General features: G+C 32.2%; 1 protein-coding gene across 3 annotated transcripts in view; it reads left to right on the forward strand.

Moving 5' to 3' along the window:
- STT3B (STT3 oligosaccharyltransferase complex catalytic subunit B) overlaps window positions 1–15,613 on the forward strand; it is a 109,726-nt gene that overhangs the window by 79,734 nt on the left and 14,379 nt on the right. For all 3 annotated transcript variants that reach the window (XM_037008625.2, XM_037008626.2, XM_073222469.1), the window contains 4 exons: window positions 10,783–10,881; window positions 12,561–12,707; window positions 13,629–13,677; window positions 15,064–15,218. In XM_037008625.2, coding sequence (XP_036864520.1) covers window positions 10,783–10,881; window positions 12,561–12,707; window positions 13,629–13,677; window positions 15,064–15,218 — 450 coding nt within the window. The remainder of the gene's footprint in view (window positions 1–10,782; window positions 10,882–12,560; window positions 12,708–13,628; window positions 13,678–15,063; window positions 15,219–15,613) is intronic.

Below are 15,613 nucleotides of genomic sequence, written 5' to 3' on the forward strand. Positions count from 1 at the left end.
GTAACTAAGATTATTTTAGGAAATTTCATACACTTTCATGGAATTTACTTTTAAATGTATGGAAAGTGGTGGTATAGAACAATTGTTCTCTTCCTTTATCCCAAATGCGTTAGGATTTAAGGTAGATTTAACCTAACTTAATGGTCCTGAAAAATAATGGAAGCATTATAAAGTGTTTTATGTATACAGATTGTTCTCAGATTTTGGCACATAACATCCTTTGTCTATAGTTCCCCCTCATGAGCAGAAATATTTAGATGAAGAAATAAGGATTGATAAATGGTAGACTTATAATCATATAAACCAAAAGTTTGATTGGGTTCTAAGTATCAAATTAAATTATTTTTTAAATAAATCATGTGAAATAGTTATTCAGCAATTATTTTCCCTTCAGTTTTTTTGCACATGCTCTTAGAATCAGTTATTAAACTAGGGAAAACTGTCACTTTGTTCACATGTGGAAAAGGAGGCACATGGAAGGTAATGTGGATCTATAGGGTGGAGATGGCACAAGAATGGGAGGTAGGGTGTAAGAAAAGCTGAGATGTGAGGGGTAAGAAAAACCTTTCTACCTAATGAAATTTGGGTTGGGGAATTGTTTGCAAATATATTGGATTTGTGGAATTTCATTATATTTGGAAATGAATTACATAGAATTGTTACATATAGCATTCCAATGTTTCAACAGGAACAAAGAACACAAAAATCTTTGCATTTGTAGAAATATTGGTTTGTAGGTATCACTGATGGGATATGAGATGATTTAACCTTTCTAATTTGAAAAAGTTTACTTCACTTCATGTCATAAGGAAATACAAATATAGAGACATGTTTAGTGTAACTTATAACTGTGAAAATAGTTCAAATGTCCAGTAGGGAAATTATAATTTATAACTTACACTTAAATTTTAATATTCATGTGAAACATTATGACACCATTAAATATCATCTTTTTTAGTATTTGATGGTACAGGAAAATGTTAAGAAAAAGCAGATAGCAATGATTACTGATATTTTTTTCTCCAAACTTTGTTTTCCAAATTTTCTACAATGAATATATATTAAATTTATAATGAAATGAGACTTGCTTTTTCATTATAGAAATGTGAATTTTATCTTTTATGACTTATAAGGGTCTCATTAAATTAGAACAATAATTTAAGAAGGAAGAAATTGGTTTCTAGCACTGATAAATGATTTTTAAATGTCAGTGAAGCAATTTGTTTATGGTGTTGTCTTTGTTTTCTTTAGTTAAGTACTTTGGGTAAGGAGAGTAACAGAATTACTTTCCCTGTTATATCTAAAATATTTTGATGATAATATTTGCTGGGAACCATTGAGAGTGAAGTGTTAATAGACATACCACATACCTTAGTTTTGTACATATTATTCTAGGATTGTATAGCTTATGAAAAAAGAGAAGATAATCCTACTACTGAGTGAGTTAAAAATAAAACCATAAACCTTAGCAATCATATTTATACTTGGCAGCTAAAAACAACATACCTAATGTTAGATTAACCTACACATAAACTTAAAAATTCTGTGTAATAAGATGCGGGGGCACGGGGAAGGCAGTATAGCACAGAGAAGACAAGTAGTGACTCTATAGCATTTACTATGCAGATATACAGTGACTGCTATGGGGTATGTGGTGGGGACTTGATAATAGGGGGAATGTAGTAACCACAATGTTGTTCATGTGAAACCTGAGCATAAGATTGTTTATCAATGATACCTTAATAAAAAAACAATCTGTGTAAAAAATTCTATGATACAAAAGCTGGAAGCGCTAGAATTTAGTTTGTCTAATTCTACCGTAATTTTTTTGAGCAAATTTAAGCAAATCATATCACTAGAGATTTATTCAGTATCTAATAAATACTAAGTTTGTGCTAGCCATCAGGTTACACAGATGATGAAAATGACCTTCCTCTAAGGAGTTTATATTCTACAACATAATGTGCTATTACAATGCAATTATAGCATGTGAACAAAATGGATATGGGAAGAAGTTTGTGAAAGTCAGGTTTGACTTCGATTTTGAGGGAAGTCTTGTTGGGCTTTCCAACTAGTCATGTCCTTCTGAAAGTTTTGGAGAAAAATCTTGATCTTGAGAGGAAAAACTAGTATAGAAGCAGAGATACAGAGGATTTGTGATGATGTAACCAGAACTGAGAGGTGCTGCAATCTCGAGGATAGGAGTCTGCACTGAGAGCCAAATTAACAGGATTCCATTTCTGGCCTAGCGACTTACTGGTGGTGCAACTTCAGGCAGATTACTTCCTGTATGCCTTAATGTCCTATGGAGATAATGATAATTCCTACCTTGCAAAGTTTTAAGGATAAATGAGTTAATATATGAAAAGTACTTATAATAGGATTATAACACAAGTGCTATTTAAGTGTTTGCTTCTGTTGTTGATATTAAAGTTAGGCAGGAATAGCCAGACAAGAAGAAAAAGTTCCAGAGGCTAGAGGGATAATTATAAAGACTGAAGGGATAAAACCCCAAGGTGAGTCTAAAGGTGTTCTTTCTTTTTTTTATAATCTGAAAATAAACTTTCACTACAGCTGTTTAATTATGAAAAATACAGTGCAGAAGAAGTACTGGTGTGTATGTAAAATTCAAAATGGCAACTGAAACACAACTTCTAATAGGGTGCTGTGCTGTTTCTATTTATAATTTTAAATTTTAAGATAAATGTATATAATTGAAAAAGTAAATGTTATTACAAGGTTCAACAGCTCCTTTCTCCACCTTTTTTCTTAACTGGTCTACACCCTTAAGTTCTCATCCCCAGAGGCAACCACCTTTGGTTCTTTCAATTTTTGCTTTTAGTTTTTACCACTAATATAATTTTAGAGGCTTCTGGTCACCAATTCCAACATGTGTGGCTGTTTTTCCGCACCATGAAACAATTCTCTGGTACCAGTTAGGTGTCTACTGTTCAACCCACCTCTGACAATCATCTGTCAGTAGAGAGCATCAGATGCCACAGGTTAAGGGCTTAACCCCTTAAGACTTACCTCCATTTCAGATGCCAGTTGCAAATCCAGGCAGTCACCTGTGCTACTGACCAGATGGCTGTAAAATCAGAAAACTCCATGACCCCCTCCTTGGGTTTGATTAATTTGCTAGAGTGGCCCAAAGAATTCAGAGAAACCTTTTTCTTACTGGGTTACTGGTTTATTATAAAAGGATTTAAATTCAGGAACAGCCAGATGGAAGGAGATGCACTGGGCAAGATATGGGAAAAAGGTGTGGAGCTTTCATGCCTTCTCCAGGCACACCACCCTACCCAAAGCTCCACATATTAACCTGGAACCTCTTCAAACCCTGTCCTTTCAGGTTTTATGAAGGTTTTATTACATATGATTGATTAAATCATTGGCCACTGGTGATTGAACTCAATCTCCAGCCCCTCGTCCCTTCTTCAGAGGTCAGGGGTGGGACTGAAAATTCAGTTCTCTCTGTGGTTGATTGGTAACCAACCCCCATCCTTAGGTTAGGTCCCAAAATCACCTCAATACATAACAAAAGGCACTTTTTATCATTCTTATAACTAAGGAAATTACAAGCATTTTAGGAGCTCTGTGCCAGGAACAGTGGATGCAGAGCAAATGTGTATTTCTTATAAATCACAGTATCATAATTTGAGACTTGTATTTCTTGCCCCTCACCCCCAATTGTAGATACATCTGTTGATCTTCTATTATCCCTACCCTTTAAGATTTAGCTGCCATCCATTAATTTCTACTTACTGCATACACACTTTACCTCTGCTCCTAAATCCATTCTTTTTACAAACAAAATCTGGTGTCTGTTTAAATAGGGAAGACTATTACCAATCTTATTTCTTAAAATATGTAGAATTACATTCCTCATTTTGTAGTATCTCTTAGAAAACATTAGAAAGGGCTTTAATTTTGTTGGCTAAGATCAGAAATAGCTCCCATTTGTTCACATGGAATTTAACAACTAAAACTATATATTTATGACATTGACTCTTTATTTTATGTATTAATATTTATTTTTATTAACATGACTCATTCCAAAGACTTGGAAAATCTGTGCTGGAAAGAGGAGTTAGGAGTATTGTGAAATAACAAAGATTAGCAACAGCATACTGAGGTAGAGACCTGAGTTAATTGATGAAATATAAGAGAAGCAACATTCATGGTTTTGCATATACCTTGTACTGCTTTTTGTAATTTACCCGGGAAATTAGAAGTTACCTGTGTTTTGAAGTAAATAAATGAACTCAAATATGAAAAAAATTAGACTTACACATACAATTTATTTTTTTTCCAAATGAGATCTGTGTATCAATCAGCTAAGAATTCAAAAACAAACATAAGAGTTCTACTTCTTACTATAGAAATAGATTTTTTTTTAATTGCTAGTAACATTTTATGAATGTATCTTTGCCTTTTGTAGTGATATGCAGTCGTAGGTATAAGAACATCTTTAAAACGTATTAATTAGTAACTTTTTATTATAAAATAACTCATAGGAGGAATTAAATAATTAAACTAAAATTGTTTTGATAGTTTAGACCTAAGACATTGAAAGGGTTATACAATTTTATATTTGTGACTAGATAAAGTTTTGCCAAAGTTAAGAGATTACTGTTAAAGTCTATAGATGAAATAGATATTTGTGAGGATTGAGTATATACACTAAAACATGACTTTCCCATGCTACCTAGAATGTTCAATTTATCAGTGATGCTGTATCTTGAGTTAATTGTTTTGCCTTCCCTCTTTATTGTACCTTTGGGCACCTGAGCCAAGAATACACAGGCAAACAGAGAGTACCCTAATTGTCCCTGGCCTCCAAATTTTTATACCAAGTTTTCATTCTAAAGTTAGAAGTTGGAGTGTTATTTGCATAGAGTGAATTTTCCTAGTGAGTATCCTGTTACAGATATTTAATTGGAGCTAGTTATTGGAGAAAAAGGCTGGTGAATTTTCCTTCAACTGGTTTAAAATACTTAAGGGTTCACTTTACAGCTTTGTCAGTGGATGTTTTAAAGGTTATTTTGGGGGAAAAGTTTTTACCTCAAGTGCCCATTTGGAGGAGAGATGATGTTCTTCTGCCACGTGCATCGTTAATGTGACTCATAGTTAATTTAACAGATAATTAGATTGACCTTCTTCTATCTTCCTGCATTAGGACTCAGGATATTTAGAACAGGGATCTTACTTGTAATATAACAGTAATTATTAGCTTGATCAGAAAGGCTTTTTCAGTGAATAGAAACAATGAATCTTCATGTTCTACAAACCAAACAGAAGCAATAAGTCATTTTGGTTCTCTTGCCTAGAACAGTCTTGAGTAAGATTTCCATTGAGTGTGTTCTCTTTGAGAACTGTATCCATTTCATAGTCCAGAAGATTTGCTATTGTGCAGAAGTTTAACAGATTTAGTGGTATTAAGTAAATGAATTTAGAAGCCTACCTAACAATAGTAGATGACATTAAGAAAAATGTATATTAAGGACAAACAAATCATTTAAGTTTTTAATGACAGCATGGTTTGTGATTCCATGTGGTTTCAATTCTTTGTTCTATTCTCTGTCTGTGAGTTAAGGTTGCCATTATTTGTCTACTATTGACTCTTGTCATACTGGACTCAGTAACTCTTTACCTCTAGAAGTTACCAAGGAGCACTGTTTCATCTTTTTAAATTATGTGAAAATCATTTGCATTTCTTTAGTACCTCATATGAACACATACCATGCGCATATATATATATATATATATATATATATGTTTCAGTGTACTTTATTGATATCTCATTGCCAAAAATTAAACGAATTGCTTCCACATGATAAAACTAAAATTCAAACCCAGGTATATTTCTTTTTCTTTGTTTTTTTCTGCTACAGTATTCTTGATTTCATTTTAGTATAGGTATGAAATACATTTGCTGTTTTTAAAAGTTGTGGTTAAGTGTCTGTACAAAAATGTTTGAATGTCATTTCTGGGCTGCTTTTACATACACAGCTTGTAAAATAACAGTTTTAAAGACTTGTTCTCTACACAGTTTATGGTGAGAAGAATCCTTGGAAAAGAAATAATCTTTCTCATGTTTGTTAAGTTGGTCATTATATTTCTGCTGGTCAGGAAGAGTCCATGTTTTTTGTTTGTTCTTGTTTTTTAAGCTTTAACTTACTTAAGTTTCTTGTTCTTAACCCCGCTTTTATTTACTAGAGTTCACAGTAATCAAGTAGCAAAATACCTTTATTAACCAAAGGCTTCAATAATCCTACTATAATCATATTTATTAATAGTAAAGCAAAATTAGTTGGACTTTAAAGTGTTTCCCAATGTATTTCTTTTGGTTAAGGCTATTTTGATTCAGGGAGAAGGGGAATGACAAAGATTATTAGTCCTTTCCAAGGCTAATCAACCAGGAGATGAAGCAACTCAAATGTTAAGGTGATTTAATGGTGGATCAAAGTTAATGGGAATATAAGATACACAAAATGTTTTCTAACTTTAAGTAAAAGGAAGTACAACAATTCAAAATATAATTAATATATTTTTTTACATATTATATATAACAATTAATATAAAGAGTGCTGTCTGCTTAAGTTGTTATGCTTTGTTAGCAAGAAGGTATTTAAAGGTTGGAAAATAGCAGGTGCTTCTTCAAAACTTAAAATTTCAGTAGAACTTGAGTCAGACCTTGCAGTGCCTTTTCTTTTATAGAACAACTTACTTGTGCACCTGAAGTTAGGGGCAATGATTTATTTATTTCTTGTTTTATCAGTCTGGTCCCATTCCATGCCCTTGGATTTAAAAAAAAAAGCTTTAAGTGTGAAAAGATGTTTAGGGTCTGTTTAGAAAATTACTATTTGTCCCAAATCAAAGAGCTCTTTGGTTAAAAATAAACTGAATAATAGATCTTGAATATCTTTATAATGGTAATTTTTTCTGGGATTCTTTGAAGACATTGAAAGTAGTAAGGTCTGCAGTAGCAAATGCCAGTAATTGTGCTTCCACAGGATGGCAGTGTGGTAACATTTTCATGATGTAATAAATTATTTACAACATTACTGAGTTTGCACATTTTTTTAGAGCTGACTACTTTGATGGAAAGGTTTATTCTTCTGGCTTAAATGGTAAGAAAAGTAGGTTAACATGGATGGATAGAAAGTTGTAATAAATGTGGATAGAGTTTGGTCAAGTTTCCTAGAGAGGTCATAAGAAGAATTGGTAGAAAATGATTGCTATGGGTTTGTGTCACTGAGATCGTCTGAGAACACTAGGGAATGGTATATAGATATTGAGGACTGCCTCTTTAGTGCTCATGTCTGGAAGAGATCTCACATTCCTTTTAAGTTTTTATAGAGCCAGGGTTTTTTTTTAACCTGTGTCACATGTTCCTGCTTCATTGTATTGTGGTTATTTGTTACATCTCTGAATTTCCCAATTAGGTATCTTAACTCTTAGAGGATACGGTTGACCTTAGTAGGATTTTGTGCCTCTTTAGACTGTCTTGACCTTAATAGACATAAAGTTAACATTTGAATTAATTTAAAAGGCAGTTTCTAAACAGTCTGTTAGATGCTTGAATACAAAGGCTGAAGAAAAATAACATGTTTTCATTTTGCCATAGAGACTGTTTATTTTTTTAACTGAATTACTTCACTCTTTCTACTCAGCCATATCTGAATGTTTTCTTCTATGTTTTAAAATCTAGTTCTTTTTTTCTGTGTTACTAAATAAGATTTAAATTGAGGGATAGAGATGTATATATAAATTTACAGATTCCAGGAGAAACATAGTTATTCAGCAAGGTGAGTTTGTGATATTTTAGATTACCTAAGAAGCAATCCTGAATTTTACTTAATGGAAGTACTTGTCTGTATATTAAAAGTACTGTGAGATAGAACTTATACCCCTTATGTAAATAGGATCAGTGATCCAGAAAATAATATAAATAGAGAAGACATGAATCTAATTCTCTTAAAGTGGTTATCATCTTTAGGTTATTGCATATATCACATTTACTAGCTTTTGTGTCATAGATGCATGTAAGTAGGTGTAAATATAAGGATAATTTGGGTATAGGACTATTCAGAGGAAAAATATTGTTAACAACTTGTTTCTGTTCAATGTTATTTGATACTAACCTATGTTTACAAAGTTATACAAATTAAAGTCCCATCTGACCTTTTATGTTTCCCAAGATTGTTTCTTTTCCTTGAACTCATCTCCATCACTTGTTGTTAACTTGAACTCTAGTGCATTTGCTTCTAAAGTTTTCTTCTTTATTAATGACAATAAATGTCTCTGTGAAGTGCATAAGACTACTGAACTGAGAATATTATCAGGTTTATTCTTCTCTTATTGAATATGCATGGCAGTAAACTTCAGAAAAATCCCTGAAATTTTATAAGTTCTCAAACAAGTGATTGCTGAAATTTCTACCTTGCCAAGCATAGTGTAGTCGAGTCCTGTTTGGAGAGAGAGAATATAAATACAAATGTGTGTATGTGTGCCCACCATGTCTTCTATTGATTATTTCTGGAAAATTTTACTCAGAGGGAAATAACTAGGCTTGAAACTTTCACTTTTTACTGAAGGGTGTGTGTGTGTGTAAAAGCATTCTGTCTTTGCAACTTAAAAAAAGCAGTATTCCATTGAGACAGATGCAGATTTGTGTTTGACTTGTGCTGGTATGGGAGAATGGAGAGCAATCGCTTCAATGAATGTGGGCATTTCTTTTTAAAGAGATGAAAATGTTCTGGGACGGAGAGAGTGGTCATTGCACAGCATTGTGATTGTACTAAATGCCCCTGAACTGTTCACTTTGAAATGATTATATGTGAAATTAACCTTAATTTTTTTTAAGGCTTTGCTTTTGTTCAGCATGTGCCATTTATCATATTTAATCCAAATTCTTTGACAGTGTCACAGAATTTGGTGTTCAGTTGTGTTTATAAGAGGAGTCCAGCCTCAGAGGCAGTGGCGATGTTTAGACATAAGTAGACTTAACTATAATTAAAACACATAAATGACTTGAGGTTTTTCTCAGGCCTGGCCTTTCAGGTTGTACGTTTGTGTGTTCAGTATTATTTAGAGTGATTTCTCCACTCTGGGTATCTGAAAGACCTGTTGATTATAGAATCTTAACGTTATTATTAAAAGGGATCTACAGATCTTCTTGTCCAAACCTTCATTCTGTAGTGAGGAAACTGAAACTTTTGTTAAGTAGTTATTCAAGATCATATAATGACCTTGTTTCCATTTTATTCTGATTCCTCTATGACTCTGTCAGTGTCTCTATGTAAGACTGATACTGTAAAAAATAGATAGATAGATAGATAGATAGATAGATAGATAGATAATAGAAAACCCATCAACCAAAATGGTTGACAGTTCAAATCATGTGGTAGAAATTTTTATTTGCTTAACTTTTATTGCATTGTTCAAGTACCTTAAGAGTGATTCCATCTCAACATTAATATATCTGAAAAGTATGTTATTGGACAGATAACTTCTGCAGTCTCCTCTAGAACGAGTTCTCCATTAGCTTGAGATTATCAGAAACTTTACTCACATACAGTGGTCCTTCCTATTAAATTTACTTGAACTTCTTAACTTTTTCCTAACATTGTATCATTTCTTATTAGGTAGCTTGAGGAAGAAGCTTAACATTGAAACCATTAGTCCATAATTTACCTTCTGTTGATGGGTTTCTTTTAAAAGCAAATAAACATTCTTTCTAAGAACCAAGTTGGATGAGGAGAAATGTGTGCTGTGTGCTGTACTGTACAGTATGTAGCATGTATGCTGTAAGTTCTTTTCCTAAATATACCTCCAGTCTTTTCTAATAAAATATTGTATTTGTCAACAATTAAATATTGACTGTGCTTCATAAAATGATGTGAATAAACTTTATAAGTGGAATAATCTTCACATTGACTCATTTCAGATTATTAATTTATTATCTCCATTTCTAAATAATTTTCAATTGCAGTTATATCAAATACTTTCTCTGTAATCTACTAGTGATCTTTGGACATCAAAATGTAAAATAAGTCTGTTACACAAATTGTAAGCCCTCCTCAGTTTGCCTCTGCATTTAGGTTGCTATAAGCCAAGAATACTGTAGTATACTCCATGCTGTGAGCAAACAGATTTCCTTTATTAGACCCTGAGAAATTGAGTAACTAGTCTGTTTTATGGCTTGACTTCTGTGTACTTAGTCCTTTTCTTTTATCACAGAAACTTTAGTGGATGGACTTTCTTTTACTGGTAAATATTGTTCAAAGATATTAAGAGACTGTAAAAATGGTGTGAATTAATTGAGAGCTCTTGTGACAATAGCAGCTATTCATACATGATGATAAGTTTTCATGCATACTTCAGATTAATGCCAAGAGAAATGGTGTGTACTTATTTCATTTATATATTACGTAGCTTCTGGGGTTATGTTAGTGATTATTAATAATAGAATGAAAAAAAATTGATCCCATTTTATGCAGAGGAAAGCAGCATTAGCTCCTAAACTGTTCTAAATGATATTTTATAAAATCCAGTACTTAAAATAGTATTTTTAAAAATTGGAAGAATTTTCATGATTTATAATTAACCGTCAAATATGTATCAAATAGAACAATAACTTAAAGATTCTATTTTTAAAATAAGTTCACTTAAAACTTTGCTAAAAAATATATGAGTTGTTAACATGTTTACATGTACTTCATGTAAGTACTTAATGGTAATAGTGAATTATCCTTGTTTCCCATTTTATCTTTATAGCATATAGCACTTTCTACATTGTGGGTTTAATATTATCCATGCAGATACCCTTTGTGGGATTCCAGCCAATCAGAACAAGTGAACACATGGCAGCTGCAGGTATGAAAAAATACTAATTTTTCTTCTTCTAAAGAATATATGAATGTGTAACTGGCTGATCTTTAAGAGACTGAAAGTGGGGTTTGTTTCTGTTTTGGTGTTTGTTGTTTTTAATATGCATCATATTGGTTCTAAAATACCACCACTATACAATATGGACATCATAGTTACATTTAGACTTTCTGATACTTTATTCCCAAATGTGCCCATCTTCCCAGTCATTGCTGTTTTGGAAAGGCAAAATACCCTTTTTTACACTATAGCCATGTCATTTGCAAATACTAAATAACATTTGTAGTGTATAAACAAATAGGAGTGTTATCTGTACACTGAGTAGTTACACCACTGAGTTTTCATTCACAAATTTAGATGAAACAGTTCATTTTTTTATGTTGCTTAAAATCTTAACTAAAATACTTTATATCTACTAACTGGAATTAATGGCTTTATAGTGATTGAAGTCATATAATTCCCCTCCATTGTAAGCAGAGTCCTTAGCCATTATTAATCTGGGTCACAATTAAAAAGATAATGGGAGATCTGTCAATAAAACTGTCAGAGATTCTCAACACAAGGTCCCTGACTCATAGGAAGTCCATGGGTAGTTATTTTATTTATAACATTGTATAAGTATCAGTGTATTTATTTAACTTACTGAGATGATATTCCGTAGCTTTTATCATCAGATTTTCAGTGACAAACTTGAACACAACATCCTGTGCCAATGTTAAGAACCCACACCTTACTGTTACCTTGTACTTTAAAAATCTATGAACTACTTTCACTTACATTTCTAATTTGATGAAATTACCATGTAGTAATTTGAGAGAATTTTGACTGTATATTATTCAGTTTTGATTATATAATCAAGATAGCAATGTCCGTGTAAACAATCACCTGACTGTGCATATGCATTATTATGTCTCCAAAAACCTAAACCTTTGATACTTATTTAGCCATATTAAAATGAACTTTTAAGAATAAACCTTATTACTAAAATTTTTTAAAGAAAAATCAACATTCCAGTTGGGTTAAGGTTCTCATGTCTTTCTTTAGTTTTATATCTAGTGCTTTTACATGGTGTTTTGTACATTTTGACAAATACTTTTTGTGATCACTGCTTTAATTTTATCTTAGTACTCTTATAATTTACTGATTTATTACTTAACTAATTATTAATTACCAATGAATTATTTATAATTTGCTAATTTATTATCTTATATGAGTGTGTTATAAGATCACATCCTGTCACTCAGTATAAACAGTAGCTATCAGGATTCTCATGATCCAAGTCTTCTGTATCCTTAAGTCAATTTTAGGATTGTTTTTTAATGACGTTTCTTCCTGCCCCACACCCCTCTGAAAACATGTCACTCGAATATGGGACAAAGGGAGGAACTGAAGTTGTTAAATAGGCTCCACTTATCAAAATGGAATTTTTTTGCCTGGTCCATGTATGAGAGAGAGTGATCATTTCAGAAAAAATGTGTAACGATTTTTTGGATGTATTAATTGGCTAACTGTCTTTTGAGAAAGGAAATATCGGTTAGATGAAATGACTAGTCTTTTATATGAATGGTACAGAGTATTGGAATTCTAAGCTCTTCCAAATTAACATTTTTCAGTGTTCTTAGAAAAATACTTTGTTGATTATTTATATGACCCTTTTCTTTAATTAGGTGTCTTTGCATTGCTGCAAGCTTATGCTTTCTTGCAGTATCTGAGAGACCGATTAACAAAACAAGAGTTCCAGACCCTTTTCTTTTTGGGTGTATCACTAGCTGCAGGTGCTGTGTTCCTTAGTGTCATCTATTTGACTTATACAGGTAGGTGTCATCACCTGTAGAATGTGAATCTTGTCTCTAGATTATTCAAAAAGGTAATTCTTACACAAATTTTGTACATGTTCCATTTATCCTAGTAGGTCGAATACTGTAGTTGTATTCTTTACAAACAATATGAAAATAATAGTCAAAGGTTATAAAATATTGAATGTAATATAAATTGATTTTTTTATCACTATCTTGATTTTGCTCCTTCAGGCTCTGATAAATCCACTTTCAAGCATCCTTCTCTTGGTAGATGAGTAGGCCCAAATTATGTAAAATTATTAAAGCTTCTGGTGTCAACCTGCTGAATGCCTCCCTCTTTTGTGCATACATTCTCTCTCTCTCCTACTTTTAAATGCTGAACCAAATTAGTTTCAGTCTGCTTCTGAATTCTAAGCTACTTTCTAACCCTAACTTCTCCAGTGCCTAGAAACAAGTCACATTCTTTCTAAAGGTATTCCATCTGTCATCATTACCAACCTAGCTCATAAAATCATGAAGCATAAATGATAGGAGTTAAAAGGCACCAATCTTTAAATCATCTCTGTAATTTATCTAACTTTGGAAAACGGGGTAGATCATTTAAACGCCTTCCCCCTTTTTAAATTATCCACTACTATCTTAGTGTCTTAGCTTTATTTTACTAATCAGCTAGAAGTTTGAGAGACAATTGGAAAACTTTATACAATTTTATCTATCAACTTGTGTTTCTCTATAAAAGTAATCTCCATGAATATTTGCTTTTGACCACTAATATTTATCTGACTGCCAACTGTGTGAAATACATTGTTACCTACAAAAGAAAATAAATTATTTTAATACTAGTTCAATCCATAATAATCAGTAAACATACAACCAGTAAAACAAACAAAAACAATAAAAAGGCAGATTAATTTCCTCTATCTTTTTCCTTCCAAGGTTACATTGCACCATGGAGTGGCAGGTTTTACTCATTGTGGGATACTGGGTAAGTGCAGATAAGTTATTTGCCCTCATATTTTATTAGAATACCTGTTTTTACTCTGTTCTTACATTGTCATTATCTCTATCAGCACTTGGGAAACATTTCTAAAATCTTGCATATACTGGTTTAGTAAACGTTGAATCCCTGGTATTTTATCTTTGTTAAAATATCTGTTTGGAAAGCACCTTTAGTATTACATGTAAATCGTGTGTTTCTGTTCTGCATGAGCAACTCTTTATTTTAGTTTTGTTTCTCAAAACATTCCAAGTAACATTTGTGTAATTTTAATTATTTTTAATTTAAAAAAATTTTTTAATTTAAAAAAATTTTGCCAGTGTATTCAAAGTTTGTGTCTTAATTGCTAATCATTAAGGATAGGTGCTATGTTATAAACCCATATACTGTAGATATGAAGAAAAATTTTAACTTTTCTTTAGTACCACATTATCTAAGTTCCTTGACATTTTTAATCCAAATATATTAGAGAATATTTGTTGGATTTTTTTGAGGGCTATTATAAAATGAATTAATTTTAAAAATTGGTTTTAAATTAGACAATTCAGTGAAACTTCTTGTCTCTAAAATGTTTTCCTAAGGATAAGTAAATATTGGTTGATAATTTTCCTTTCTCCACCTTTCCTGCTGTTCTTTCTTCTTCAGTACTCCCTATGTGACCTAATAAAAACACTGCTAAATTTATGAAATGCATTTGCCTTTTAATGTGATACCAAAAGGGCTCATCCATACATAAGCAAATTCTGTATGAAGTACTAAAGCTAACAATTAGACATATACTTCAAGAGATCAGCCTGGATCACCAGAGAGTTTTAGTGAGAGCTCCAATTATTGGTAGTTCTTACAGTTGGGGTTAAATTATTAGGTCAAATTTTTGTCAGTCATATTTACTCTTGCCTTCTAGACTGACTACTTTGGAATCTCATGGAATTTCAGGAATAATTTTTTCTGTCCTTTCAGTTTTTCTCTCACCTTTCTTCATGTCATATCCTTGTTAAAAAAGGTATTGTGGTAATATGCTTATTTGGATAAGCTCTGTCTGCTAGTAATAAGTCAAAAGGTAGTGAGACTTGCTGATGCAAACATAGGAGATTCTGTGTTGAATTGCAGAGCAAATTCTTATTTGAGCAAAGATTTTTGTATTAAAAGTCAGAGCCAACACTTCTAAAACTTGCCTCAGATAATTGTTTCCATTTTAGAGATGGCTTGTTTATTAGTTTTAATTGTACCAGTGTGGACCAGATTTATTTCCTATATAGCAGTTTACATTGAAGGTAAGGAATAGAAACCATATCTACAAAGAAATTTATTCACCTAGGGGGAACTCCTATTTTATCATTTATTTTCAAATAATACTAACTTTTTTAATACCAGGTATGCAAAAATACACATTCCAATTATCGCCTCAGTGTCTGAGCATCAGCCTACGACCTGGGTGTCTTTCTTCTTTGATCTACATATTCTTGTGTGTACCTTCCCAGCAGGCCTGTGGTTCTGTATTAAAAATATCAACGATGAAAGAGTGTTTGGTAAGCGATTTTCTAATAAATACTTTGATTTGGACAATTACTTATTTTCATTACTGAAATTATCATTTCAAAATTTAGTTTTTCTTTGCCTGACTCTTGAATATTCAAGATAAATTTCCTCATTTTGCGTAAGTGCTTAGCCAAGAAAAATTCAGTGAATTTGCATTATAAATATTCTAATTATTAACTTTAACTTGGGACTGGTATATAAATTCTTCATTCAATTTACTGTTTCCTGAGAAGTATTGTTACTATAGTCTGTGGCTGAGAGTTGGAAATTACAATGTTGACAGAACAGGCTTCTTGGCTTCATTTTCTTCTGTGTCAGATTTGACTAAGTAGGAAGTTTACAGGGGTGTCCATCATCCAAATTTCAGTGCCAGGTACATTTTGTA

The sequence above is a fragment of the Manis javanica genome, chromosome 15, assembly GCF_040802235.1.
Source record: "Manis javanica isolate MJ-LG chromosome 15, MJ_LKY, whole genome shotgun sequence".
NCBI lineage: Eukaryota > Metazoa > Chordata > Mammalia > Pholidota > Manidae > Manis > Manis javanica.